The sequence below is a fragment of the Mobula hypostoma genome, unplaced genomic scaffold (assembly GCF_963921235.1).
Source record: "Mobula hypostoma unplaced genomic scaffold, sMobHyp1.1 scaffold_42, whole genome shotgun sequence".
Lineage (NCBI taxonomy): Eukaryota > Metazoa > Chordata > Chondrichthyes > Myliobatiformes > Myliobatidae > Mobula > Mobula hypostoma.
This window is the reverse complement of record NW_026948219.1, coordinates 1,908,292-1,922,435: the sequence shown is the minus strand read 5'-3', so window position 1 is coordinate 1,922,435 and position 14,144 is coordinate 1,908,292. Positions and strand designations below refer to the sequence as shown.

At 52.1% G+C, this 14,144-nt stretch overlaps 2 protein-coding genes across 2 annotated transcripts in view; one reads left to right on the top strand and one right to left on the bottom strand.

The window, feature by feature from the left end:
* Nucleotides 1-14,144, top strand: part of LOC134341937 (zinc finger protein 227-like) — a 367,790-nt gene that overhangs the window by 37,203 nt on the left and 316,443 nt on the right. The gene's annotated exons all lie outside the window — the stretch shown is intronic.
* LOC134341974 (uncharacterized) overlaps nt 1-14,144 on the bottom strand; it is a 124,327-nt gene that overhangs the window by 55,295 nt on the left and 54,888 nt on the right. Inside the window, 1 exon segment of the mRNA XM_063039921.1 lies at nt 8,978-9,115. Within this exon segment, the coding sequence (XP_062895991.1) occupies nt 8,978-9,115 (138 nt within the window).

The following is a 14,144-nucleotide window of genomic DNA, read 5'->3' as shown; positions in this document are numbered from 1 at the left end:
TATCTGCCGAATGTGAAATTGTGCTTCTGCTTGTTCGAACCATAAATGGAGTCGCAGCGTCCAGAAGCTTGGCAGTTTTAACGAAACTGCGTGAACAGATGCAGCGTCGGTCATCTCTGGTCCAAATATCGTTTGGGCCGTCGGGGTCACCAATTGTAGCGATGTGCTACACACAGCGCTAGAATAACCACACGGAGTCGGTGAGTTAGAGTTGCGATGAAAGAGATTTATTCAAACTTCGCGGCCCACTTTAAAGCCTTCCCGTTCCCGCCCTCCCTGGGGCGGGACTGCTGTGGGGAATGCATATTCCCAGACCTTTTCTGTGCGCCGGATTTCCCCCCTGCTGGTGAAGATGGCCTGGCGCCCTTTTTGCTGCCGGCCCTCTGCCTGCGGGCGCTGTTGTGAGCCGGTTCGTGTGTGGTAGAAAGTGGGTCGCCACAATATATTGTAATCGATCCTGCTCTCGTTACTTCCAAACGTTCCACTCTCACCACCCTCACGTTCCCTTTAATCATTTCACCTTGCACCCTTAACCTGCGACCATTATCGCACCCAACCTCACCAGGAAAGAGCCTGCTCGCATTTACCCTATTTTATATAGGCATCCGTTAGTTTCGTGAGACCATGAATTTGAGCCTTGGACGTTTCCCAGTGCGCAGGCCTGGGCAAGACTGTATGGAAGACCGGCAGTTCCCCATGATGCAAGTCTCCCCTCTCCACGCCACCGATGTTGTCCAAGGGAAGGGCATTAGGACCCTTACAGCTTGGCACCGGTGTCGTCGCAGAGCGATGTGCGGTTAAGTGCCTTGCTCAAGGACACAACACGCTGCCTCATCCAAGGCTCGAACTAGAGACCTTCAGATCACTAGATAAGGCCTTAACCACTTGGCCATGCGCCAACACACTTACCTTATACAACCCCACAAAATGTTGAACACCTATATCAAATCTCCCGTCATTCTCCTACGATCCAGGGAATAAAGTGGTATCCTATTCAAGCTATCATAACTCTAGTCCTGACGAAGGGTCTCGGCCTGAAACGTCGACTGCGCCTCTTCCTATAGATGCTGCCTGGCCTGCTGCATTCACCAGTAACTTTGATGTGTGTTGCTTGAATTTCCAGCATCTGCAGAATTCCTGTTGTTATCATAACTCTGTCCTCAAGTCCCGGAAACATTCTTGTAAAATCTCTATGAACTCATTCGGTCTTATTGATATCTTTCCTTCAGACAGCGACCATACCTGCGCACAATACTCCCCTAATCCGGCCTCACAAGCGTCTTATTCAACTCCAACATAACATCTCATCTCCGATACTCAATGCCTTGACTTATGAAGGTCAATGTACAAAAAAAAAAATCTCTTTACGACACTGTCGACCGGTGATGCCGCTTTCGAGAGTTTATGGATCTCTATTCTCGGATCCCTCTGTTCCACCGCACTCATCCGTGACCGAACATTCAACGTGTATGTCCTCCCAGAATGTGACAGCTCGCAGATACCTGCATGAAATTCCACCTACCAATTCTCAGCCTATTTTACCGGCTGCTCCAAAGACTCGAAGTGACTTTAACAGATTTTGGGGAAGTCTGATAAGTTTATAACACACGCCAATGACATTAGGCCTGTGATAAGTCTGAAGGAACAAGCCGTTCCAGTGTTTTCAGTCTATAGATCGCGATAGGTAAAACACCAAAGTATGCGCGCTGTATTTCCCCGCGTTTCTTTGCCCGGACCAGGGTGAGAACAGGACGGCTTCCTGGATGCAAACGATTCCCGGGACTACTGAACGATGAATCCCCAGCCCAACATTTCCATCTACACTGAAATGCATGCTTCCTTTAATTACACGAGACACGGTGCACAGGAACAGTGACAAGGACAAGGACAGAGATATTTCTTTACGTTGTTCTACTCAATATATTGTGTAATCATTGGAGTTTCATGGAACAAAACGCCAGACACAGTTCCACTGTATCTCGGTACACGTGAGAGGAATAATCCTAAAACAGCACGAAACCGATAAACTGGATCGGTTTGTGACCGCTGTAGCGAAACACCCTGAGACTGAGAGGATCGCGATTATCGGCAGACGATAACCAGTTTGCAATACATCCCACGCAAGGAGGCGTCAGCACCCAGGCACCATAGATGGTTCTGAAGTGCAGCGAACACAGAGAGTATCGGATCGCTTTGTTCCTCACCGGGTGAGTTGCTACAGATCAGAAACCAATTGCGTGAGCGCCCGGCGGAGGCAGAGAGTCTGACAGCAGATCAGAAGGATCTGGGTGAACATGTGGATAGAAGAGACATAAAATTATCGCCATCCAGTTCTAGTCAGAGAGAGTACCTTACCCGGAAATGACGTGCCGCCGTGACGTACTCTGTGAACTTGCGAACCCCTGATATGCAAGTCGCCGCTCACTTCTCACTGTGATCCGGACCAGGCAACTCCATGTGAGCGGCCCGATCTGTCCACGGACTGTGACTCCCCCGTGGTGGGAAGACTGATTCAGATTTGTTTCCTAGCTGGATGGAATTGGAATCGGTTTAATATTGTCACATGTACTGGGATTCTGTGTACAGATCAAATCATTATATGGAGCCGTGAAGTAGAAACATAGAAACATAGAAAATAGGTGCAGGAGTAGGCCATTCGGCCCTTCGAGCCTGCACCGCCATTTATTATGATCATGGCTGATCATCCAACTCAGAACCCCGCCCCAGCCTTCCCTCCATACCCTCTGATCCCCGTAGCCACAAGGGCCATATCTAACTCCCTCTTAAATATAGCCAATGAACTGGCCTCAACAGTTTCCTGTGGTAGAGAATTCCACAGATTCACCACTCTCTGTGTGAAGAAGTTTTTCCTAATCTCGGTCCTAAAAGGCTTCCCCTCTATCCTCAAACTGTGACCCCTCGTTCTGGACTTCCCCAACATCGGGAACAATCTTCCTGCATCTAGCCTGTCCAATCCCTTTAGGATTTTATACGTTTCAATCAGATCCCCCCTCAATCTTCTAAATTCCAACGAGTACAAGCCCAATTCATCCAGTCTTTCTTCATATGAAAGTCCCGCCATCCCAGGAATCAATCTGGTGAACCTTCTTTGTACTCCCTCTATGGCAAAGATGTCTTTCCTCAGATTAGGGGACCAAAACTGCACACAATACTCCAGGCGTGGTCTCACCAAGGCCTTGTACAACTGCAATAGTACCTCACTGCTCCTGTACTCGAATCCTCTCGCTATAAATGCCAGCATACCATTCGCCTTTTTCACCGCCTGCTGTACCTGCATGCCCACTTTCAATGACTGGTGTATAATGACACCCAGGTCTCGTTGCACCTCCCCTTTTCCTAATCGGCCACCATTCAGATAATAATCTGTTTTCCTATTTTTGCCACCAAAGTGGATAACTTCACATTTATCCACATTAAATTGCATCTGCCATGAATTTGCCCACTCACCCAACCTATCCAAGTCACCCTGCATCCTCTCAGCATCCTCCTCACTGCTAACACTGCCACCCAGCTTCGTGTCATCCGCAAACTTGGAGATGCTGCATTTAATTCCCTCATCCAAGTCATTAATATATATTGTAAACAACTGGGGTCCCAGCACTGAGCCTTGCGGTACCCCACTAGTCACTGCCTGCCATTCTGAAAAGGTCCCGTTTATTCCCACTCTTTGCTTCCTGTCTGCCAACCAATTCTCTATCCACATCAATACCTTACCCCCAATACCATGTGCTTTAAGTTTGCACACTAATCTCCTGTGTGGGACCTTGTCAAAAGCCTTTTGAAAATCCAAATATACCACATCCACTGGTTCTCCCCTATCCACTCTACTAGTTACATCCTCAAAAATTCTATGAGATTCGTCAGACATGATTTTTCTTTCACAAATCTATGCGGACTTTGTCCGATGATTTCACTGCTTTCCAAATGTGCAGTTATCACATCTTTGATAGCTGACTCTAGCATTTTCCCCACCACCGATGTCAGGCTAACCGGTCTATAATTCCCTGGTTTCTCTCTCCATTCTTTTTTAAAAAGTGGGGTTACATTAGCCACCCTCCAATCCTGAGGAACTAGTCCAGAATCTAAAGAGTTTTGAAAAATTATCACTAATACATCCACTATTTCTTGGGCTACTTCCTTAAGCACTCTGGGATGCAGACCATCTGGCCCTGGGGATTTATCTGATTTTAATCCCTTCAATTTACCTAACACCCCTTCCCTACTAACATGTATTTCCCTCAGTTCCTCCATCTCACTGGACCCTCCGTCCCCTACTATTTCCGGAAGATTGTTTATGCCCTCCTTAGTGAAGACAGAACCAAAATAATTATTCAATTGGTCTGCCACGTCCTTGCTCCCCATAATCAATTCACCTGTTTCTGTCTGTAGGGGACCTACATTTGTCTTAAACAATCTTTTTCTTTTCATATATCTATGAAAGCTTTTACAATCAGTTTTTATGTTCCCTGCCAGTTTTCTCTCATAATCTTTTTTCCCTTTCCTAATTAAGCCCCTTGTCCTCCTCTGCTGAACTCTGAATTTCTCCCAGTACTCAGGTGAGCCACTTTTTCTGGCTAATCTGTATGCTTCTTCTTTGGAATTGATACTATCCTTAATTTCACTTGTCAGCCACGGTTGCACTACCTTCCTTGATTTATTCTTTTGCCAAACTGGGATGCACAATTGTTGTGAATCTCCCGCCGCACCGTCCCATCACACACTCCCGGGGTCAGACACAGAGTGAACCTCCCTCCACACCGTCCCATCACACACCCCCGGGGTCAGACACAGAGTGAAACTGCTCCACACCGTCCCATCACACACTCCCGGGGTGAGACACAGAGTGAATCTCCCTCCGCACAGTCCCATCGCACACACACCCAGGGTCAGACACAGAGTGAATCTCCCTCCACACCTTCCCATCGCACACTCCCGGGGTCAGACACAGAGTGAATCTCCCTCCGCACCATCCCATCACACACTCCCGGGGTCAGACACAGAGTGAAGCTTCCTCCGCGCTGTCCAGTTTCGCTCTCTCCTGCCCAGCCACGGAGAAACTGTCTCTGTGGCGTAAGATGAGATTCAAGATTCAAGATTCAAAAAACTTTATTGTCATTACATCAGCTCTGCAGGACAGAATGAGACAGCGTTTCCCAGGGGCAGTGCAATCATAACATAAGAAACGCAACACTAAATAATAAACATAACAATAACTAGTAAAACACAACAGCCACATGTCAATTAAAGTCAAGTTATAAGTGTCCAAAACAGAGTCAGGTAGAGCAGCTATTTAGCAGTCTGAGAGCATCTATCAGCTGATGCCAGGTTGGAACTGTAGCACAGGGACATTCCTCCATCCCACACACAGGGGTTGAATCTATGTCAAGGAGGTCAGAGAGACGGGGAGTAATACAGGGTGCACGGAGCTGGAGAGGGTGGGAGGGGGCACAAACCGGCAGGGCAATACAGGTGGATATTTGAACGGTCGCGGTTGACAATCACATTTGACTTCTCTGGTGCAGAAGTAGCCCAGGATGAAATGGAAGATGAGGATAATTTTGCAAAAACGAAACCCCACCCCTTCCCGTTCATTCCCAATGGGACCCAGCCCCACCCATTCACTCCCACCATCTGCCTCCAATGGGTCCCCTTCCAGTCCATTTCCATAGGAATGGGATCTTGGAAACTGGCAGCCAACCAGCTAAGCTGAACAACATCGAGGTGGCGGGGAGAGGAAAGCGAAGGGAGGGAGGAAAGGGGTTTGCGAGTGATGGGATGGGAAGGAGGATGACAAGATGGTGAGTGTGAGGGAGCGACACGCTCAGTGGTGGAGGAAGTGGGAGCGAGTGTCACACCCTGTTACAAAATGGCTGTCGGCAGACGGTTAACAGGAGAATTGTGAGAGCGGGTAGCGAGGGAAAGGAGAGGAGGGATGGGAGGTTGAGATTGAATAAACAGTAGATGGACTGTGTGCAAAAGGATGCGACTCATTCAGCGATGCTGGGAGAGCGGTGACCCATGGTACCATCACAAAATGGCCGGCAGCCAGGGTGAGATGGGCGGTGATAGAGGGGAGAGCGAGGGGACAGAGAGCGGAGTGTTTCAGGAGTGACCGGATAACGAGGGTGAGAGAGAACGACTCGTAACAAGGGAGCTGGAACGGTGGAGAGAGATGACCGTAGAGAGGCGGGGAGATAGAGGGGAGATTCGTGAGATAGAGAGAGAGAGAGAGAGAGGATGAGAGAGGTGAGACAAAGATGGAAGAGAGGTAGTAGTGGAAGACAGAGGATAGAGTGAGGTGTGGGGTGGGGAGAAACATGAGAGGCAGGAGATGAGAGACGTCGGAGAGAAAGGTGGAAAATGGGGGAGAGAGAGGTGAGAAACAGAGGCAGGAGAGATGTGGGAGACAGAGGGGCGAGAGACGGAGAGGGGGAGAGAGAGAAAGAGGGAGGAGAGGGAGAGGTGAGGGACAGAGGGAGAGAGAGGAGTGAGAGGCGGTGCGGTTGTGAGGGGTGAGAGACTGAGCGAGGGAGAGAGAGTGTAAGAGGGGGCAGTTCCCAGGGAGAGAAAGAGAGGGTAAGAGAGGAAGGTGGAAATCAGAAGAGATAGTGAGAGGGGAAGAGGAAGAGGGAGAGATGGCCGGTAAGTAAGGGGAAGGGGAGCGTTTGGGGTATAGGTTTAAAAGGTGTGAGTACACACCGTGGATACGGAAAGGCAGCGTAAGGGGGAGAGGGGTAAATGTGGGAGAGGGATGAGTGTGGGAGATGGGTGAGTGTGGGGGAGGTGAGTGTGGGAGAGGGGTGAGTGTGGGAGAGGGGTTGGTGTGGGAGTGGGCTGAGTGTGGGTGAGGGGTGAGTGGGGGAAAGGGTGAGTGTGGGATAGGGGTGTGTGTGGTAGAGGGCTGGGTGTGGGAGAGGGGTGAGTGTGGGAGCGGGTGAGTGTGGGAGAGGGGTGAGTGTGGGAGAGGGGAGAGTGTTGGAGAGGGGTTGGTGTGGGAGAGGGGTGTGTGTGGGGGCAAGGGTGAGTGTGGGAGAGGGTTGAGTGTGGGAGAGGGGTGAGTGTGGGAGTGGGAGATGTGTGGGAGAGGGGTGGGTGTGGGAAACGGGTGAGTGTGGGAGAGGGGTGGGTGTGGGAGAGGGATGGGTGGGGGAGAGCGTGTTTGTGGGAGAAGAGTTAGTGTGCGAGAGGGGTGGGAGTGGGAGAGGGGTGAGTGTGGGAGAGGGGTGAGTGTTGGAGAGGGGTGAGTGTAGGATAGGTGTGAGTGTGGGAGAGGGGTGGGAGTGGGAGAGGGGTGAGTGTGGGAGAGGGGTGAGTGTAGGATAGGTGTGAGTGTGGGAGAGGGGTCTGTGTGGGAGAGGGGTGAGTGTGGGAGAGGGGTTGGTGTGGGAGTGGGCTGAGTGTGGGAGAGGGATGAGTGTGGGAGAGGGGTTGGTGTGGGAGTAGGCTGAGTCTGGGGGAGAGCTGAGTGTGGGATAGGGGTGTGTGTGGGAGAGGGCTGGGTGTGGGAGAGGGGTGAGTATAGGAGAGGGGAGAGTGTAGGAGGGTGAGTTTGGGAGAGGATGAGTGTGGCAGAGGGGTGGGTGTGGGAGAGGGGTGAGTGTTGGAGAGGGGTGAGTGTAGGATAGGTGTGAGTGTGGGAGAGGGGTCAGTATGGGAGATGGGTGAGTGTGGGAGAGGGATGGGTGGGGGAGAGCGTGTTTGTGGGAGAAGAGTTAGTGTGCGAGAGGGGTGGGAGTGGGAGAGGGGTGAGTGTGGGAGGGGGTGAATGTGGGAGAGGGGTGAGTGTGGGAGAGTGGTGGGTTTAGGAGAGTGGTTAGTGTGGGAGATGGCTGGGTGTGGGAGAGGGGTGAGTATGGGAGAGGGGTGAGTATGGGAGGGGGAGAGTGTGGGAGGGTGAGTTTGGGAGAGGGTGAGTTTGGGAGAGGGGTGGGTGTGGGAGAGGGAGATGTGTATGAGAGGGGTGAGTGAGGGAGAGGGAGATGTGTATGAGAGGGGTGAGTCTGGGAGAAGGGTGAGTGTGGAAGAGGGGTGAGTGTGGGGAAGGGATGAGTGTGGGGGAGGGATGGGTGTGGGGGAGGGATGAGTGTGGGAGAGGGAGATGTGTGGGAGAGGGGTGATTATGGGAGAGGGAGATGTGTGGGAGAGGGGTGAGTGTGGGAGAGGGGTCAGTGTGGGAGAGGGGTGAGTGTAGGACAGGTGTGAGTGTGGGAGAGGGGTCAGTATGGGAGATGGATGAGTGTGGGAGAGGGCTGAATGTGGGAGAGGGGTGAGTGTGGGAGAGTGGTGAGTTTAGGAGAGTGGTTAGTGTGGGAGATGGCTGGGTGTGGGAGAGGGGTGAGTATGGGAGAGGGGTGAGTATGGGAGAGGGGAGAGTGTGGGAGGGTGAGTTTGGGAGAGGGTGAGTTTGGGAGAGGGGTGGGTGTGGGAGAGGGAGATGTGTATGAGAGGGGTGAGTGAGGGAGAGGGAGATGTGTATGAAAGGGGTGAGTCTGGGAAAAGGGTGAGTGTGGGAGAGGGGTGAGTGTGGGAGAGGGGTCAGTGTGGGAGAGGGGTGAGTGTGGGAGACGGGTGAGTGTGGGAGAGGGGTGGGTGTGGGAGAGGGGTGAGTGTGGGAGAGGGAGATGTGTGGGAGAGGGGTGATTATGGGAGAGGGAGATATGTGGGTGAGGGGTGAGTGTGGGAGAGGGGTGGGTGTGGGAGACGGGTGAGTGTGGGTGAGGGGTGGGTGTGGAAGAGGGTTGTGTGTGAAAGAGGGAGATGTGTGGGACAGGGAGATGTGTGGGAGAAGGAGATGTGCTTGGAAGTGGGGAGGTGGAGAGACTGTGGAGATAAATCTGAGTTAACTCTTTCCTAGAATTTTACATTCCGTTTAACGGAACGCCCCAGGTTTTGGTATTTGGTTTGCTGGAAGTGGAGTCACAGGTAGACGGGGCGGTGAAGGCGGCGTTTGACATGCCTGCCATCGTCGGACAGGGCACCGGCTACAGGAGACGGGATCTCAGGCCGCGATTGTACATGTCGTCGGCGAGGCCGCCGCACTTGGAGAACCTGCGCCCGGGTTTGGCCGCCGTCCTTTCGGAAAGATGCCACTGAGCTGGAAAGAGGGCAGAGGGAGATTTACGAGGATGTCGCGGGACTGGAGGGTCTGAGTTACAGAGAGAGGTCGGGCAGGTTGGGAATTTATTCCCTGGAGCGTCGGGGTGACCTTGGAGAGGTGTATAAAACCACGAGGGGCACAGATAGGGTGAATGAACACGGACTGTTTCCCCGAGGTCGGGGAATCAAGATCCAGCGGGCAGAAGTTTAAGGTGAGAGGAGAAAGGAGATTTCACAGGGGACTTGAGGGGAAACTTTTCACCCAGAGGGTGGTCCGTTTGTGGAACGAGCTGCCGGAGGAAGCGGTCGAGGGAGGGAGAGTGGAGAGGAGACGCTATAACAGAGGGGAGGGATGGTTCGGAGGGAGTTCAGCAGGAGAGATAGAGGCAAGGAGAGAGGGAGGGCTACCACCAGGGGAGAAAGCGGCGCGGTACAGGGCGAAGGCCGGGTGGAGATATCTGTAGTTGGGGGCATGAGGGCTGGCAGGGGAAGATGCGGGCGGACATTCAGCGAGTACAGGATGACGGCGGGAGTGCGGGCGAGAGCGCAGATCACATTCGCAACCAGACAGGCGATGGTCTGCCGTGGAGAAAGGGGGATAGAGAGAGAGAGAGGGGGGGGGGGAGAGAGAGAGTGAGTGAGAGAGAGAGAGAGAGAGAGAGAGAGAGAGAGAGAGAGAAATGGCAAAGAGACAGGGAGAAGGGGGAGGTGAGACAGAGTAGAAAGGGTGAGACGAAGAGAGGGGAAGATAGAAAGATAGATAGATAACACAAAATAATAATCTGCAGATGCTACGGTCAAAGCAACACTCAGAACACGCTGGAGGAACTCAGCGGGTCGGGCAGCATCCGTGGAAACCATGAGTCGACGTTTCGGGCCGGAACCCTTCGTCAGGACTGTAGAGGGAAGGGGCAGAGGCCCTATAAAGAAGGTGGGGGGGGGGCGGAAGGAGAAGGCTGGTAGGTTCAGGTGAAAAACCAGTAAGGGGAAAGATAAAGGGGTGGGGGACAGGAAGCAGGGAGGTGATAGGCGGAAAGGTGAAGAAGGAATAGGGGAAAACACAATGGGTAGTAGACGGAGGCGGAATCATGAGGGAGGTGATAGGCAGCTGGGGGAGGGGGCAGAGTGACATAGGGATAGGGGAAGGGAGGGGGAGGGAATTACCGGAGGTTGGAGAATTCTATGTTCATACCAAGGGGCTGGAGACTACCGAGACGGTATATGAGGTGTTGCTCCTCCAGCCTGAGTTTAGCCTCATCAAGAAAGACAGATAATTTTGAAATGGAAGTGAGAGTGGACAGACAAAGCGGAAAGGGAAAGCACTGAGACAGGGGCGAGAAAGAGAGAGTGTGTGTGGACAGAGAGGGAGAGAAGTTGAAAAGGGATAAGGCAAGAGACAGAGAGAGAGAGTGAGAGGGAAGAGGGGGAGAAGAGGGGGGGTAAGAAACAGACAGGATGGAGGAAGAGAGGGGGATGGGGAGACAGTGATAGGGCGGAGACAGAGAGAGGGGTGAAAGTGGAGAGGGGTGACAGAGAATGTGGAAAGGGAGGGGGGAAGAAAGGGGGAGAGCTAGAGATGGGAGGGGGTTAAGTGGAAGGAGCGGGAGAAGGGAGAGTGAGGGGGGAGGGGCGGGAGAGAGTAGCAGGGAGAGAGAGATGGGTGGGAGAAGGGTGTGAAAGAGGGAGGGAGAGGGGAGGGAGAGAGGAGGGAGAAAGAACGTAGAAGAGGAGTGGAGGAGAGACAGAGAGAATTGTGGAAAGGGAGAGCGGCGAGCGAGAGCAGAGAGAAGGAAAGATTGGGAGAAAGCGGGAGGGGGAGAGACAGAGAGGGGGAGAGAGGGGGCTGGGGTGGAGAGAGAGAGGAAGTGGAAAGGAAGAGCAGCGAGAGAGAGAGAGTGGTCGAAAGGGAGAGGGTGTAAGGGCAGAGAGCAAGACAGAGAGTGGAAGGGGAAAGGGGAGGGAGACAGAGAGAGACAGAAGGTAGAAAGAGAGAGTGAGGAGGGATAGAGAGAGGGAGAACTATGGGGGGAGATGAAGGTGATTGAGAAAGGTGTGCATATGAGAGAGAGAGAGAGAGAGAGAGAGAGAGTTGAGAGACGGGGAGAGACAGAGAAAGTGATGGAGAGAGTGTGAAAGTCAGAAGGGAGAGGGGTTAGGGAGGGTGTGGGGAAGTGGAATGGGAGAGGGGAGGAGGAAGGTGGAAATGGAGAGGGAGGTGAGTGAAAGTGGGAAGTGAGAGGGAGGAGGGATGGAGAGAAGATACGAGGGAAAATGAGAGAGGAAAGGAAGAGGAGAATAGAGCGAGGGCAGAGAGACAGAGAGGAAACGGAGAGGGTGAGAGGCAGAGAGACAGTGGGTGAGTGAGAGAGAGGGAGAAAATGGAAAGGGAGAGAGGGAGTCAGAGAGGGGCAAGCAGTGAGAAGGAGAGACAGGGCAAGAGGTGAGAGAGAGAGGCGGAGAGGGAGAAGGAGGAGAGACAGCGAGTGGGACAGATGGAGAAAGAAACTGGAATGGGAGAGGGGCGAGTGACGGGGGTGCATTCTGACACCTGCATCACTGTCTGGTATTGGGGGGAAGAGCTTCTGCACAGGATCGAAAGAAGCTCAAAGTGTTGTGAATTTAGTCGGCTCCATCTTGGGTACTACACTAAAAATTACCCAAGAAATCTTCAGGGAGCGGTGGCTCAGAAAGGCAGCGTCCATTGTTAAGTGCCCCCAGCACCCAGGGCATGACCTTTTCTCACTGTTACCATCAGGTAGGAGGTACAGAAGCCTGAAGGCACACACTCAGCGATTCAGGAACAGATTCGTCCCCTCTGACATCCGATTCCTAAATGGACATTGAACCCTTGGCCACTACCTCACTTTTAAAAAAATATATAGTATTACTGTTCTTTTTGCACGATTTTAATCTATTCGATATTCGTATACTGTAATTGAATTGCTTATTTATTATTATTATTATTATTTTCTTTTCTTCTAATTGAACTTCTGCTGCTGTTAACAAATTTCACGACACATGCTGGTGATATTAAACCCGATTCTGATTCTGACAGAGGGAGCATGTGAACACTGCCGGCAGTCCCAGCCTCGTCCAGGTGGGGTCGCCACTGAGACGTATATTTTACGGGACTGGGCGGCGGCATGAAAACAGTCTGTGCCTTTAATCCGTCTACCAGACCAGACAATTCCTCACACTATCGCGCATCTGCGACATCTTTGTCCTGTTCCCTAATCTGTCCATCTCGCTTCAGGAATGAGAACAGTGGAGGGAACAGGAGGGAGCAGCCAGAGAGTAGCAAACCCGTGAATGTTCTGCCACAGACTGCGGTGCAGGCCGAGTCCGTGGGTATATTTACGGCGGGAGTGGACTGTCTCCTGATCGGTCAGGGCATCAAAGGATATGGTGAGAAGGCGGGTGCATGGGTTGAGTGGGATCCGGGACTCGATGGGCTGAATGGTGATTGATGCTGATCCATCGAGATTCCTCATTGATCGATCAGCAGTGGAAAGGGTGAGCAGTTTCATTTTCCTGGGGTGTCAACATCTCCGAGGACCTATCCTGGGCCCTGACATGCCGATGCAGTTACAAAGAAGGTCTTTTAAGAGACTCCTGGATAGGTACATGGAGCTGAGAAAAATAGAGGGTTACGGGTAACCCGAGGTAATCTCTAAAGTAAGTCCATGTTTGGCACGGTATTGCGGGCCGAACAGCCTGTATGTGCTGTAGATTTTCTATGTTTCTAAATCCCAGCAGCCATTAGATTTATATTTTGAGGAACCCAGGGACACCACCAAAGAACATCGGACGCCCAAACGCCAATCCCTGCAACTTCCTCACATCCATGTGTCTATTCAAACGTCTCTAAAAAACCTCTAATATATTTGCCTCCACCAGCAGACCATGCAGCGCTGTCCAGGTATCCACCACACTCTGAGTAAAAAACTTACCCCTCACATCCCCCTTGAACCTATACCCTCGCACCTTCAATGCCTGTACTCTGGAATTATATATTTCAACACTGGGAAACAGATACTCTCTGACCACTCTATCTTTGCCTCTCATAATCTTGTAAGCCTCTATTAGATCTCCCCTCAGCCTCCGGCGCTCCGCAGAAAACAACCCAAGTTTATTCAGCCTCTCGCTGGAGCGCATGGCCTCTAAACCAGGTGACATCCTGGTGAACCCCTTCTGCACCCGCTCCGAAGCCCCAACACCCTTCCTGTAGCGGGGCGACCAGAACTGCACGCAGATCTCCAGATGTGGCCCGACCAGAGTTTGATAAAGTTGCAACATAACGTCCTGACTTTTGAACTGAAAGCCTCGTCTAATAAAAAGAAGCATTCCATAAGCCAAGTAAATTTCTACAGATCTCCCGTGGAGAGCGTTCTGATCGGTCGCACCGCCTTCTCGTCCGGAGAGTGGGGCCACTGTACAAGATCAGAAAAAGCTGCAGTAGGTTGCAATCCCATCCCGCTCCACCAGGCGGCACCAGCATCCGCAGCGTCCGGGACATCTTCAAAAGGCAATGCCTTAAAAAGGCAGCGACCATCATTAAGGACCCCATCACCCAGGACATGCCCTCTTCTCATTACTACCATCGGGAAGGAGGTACAGCAGCCTGATGGCACACACTTAACGATTCAGGAGCAGCTGCTTCCCTTCCGCCATCCGATTTCTGAATGGACACTGAACCCATGAACTGAGCCTCACGTTTTTTTTTGTACTGTTAATTTTATTTAATTCTGAAATTCCTCACGCTTTACTTCAACAGAGTGACGAAGATAGGGAGGAAAAGGGGTTCGGAGAGAGAGAGGGGAGAGTGAGAAATGAGTAAGAGGTGGAGGGAAGAGGGAGGAGGCGGGATTTGAGGGAGATGGGGTGAGAGGGATAGGGAGGATGAGGGGGTTGAGAGAGAGGGAGGGTAGAGTGAGAAATGAGTAAGAAGTGGAGGGAAGAGGGAGGAGGTGGGATTTGAGTGAGATGAGGTGAGGGAATGGGGAGGGTGAGGAGGACAGTGAGAGGGG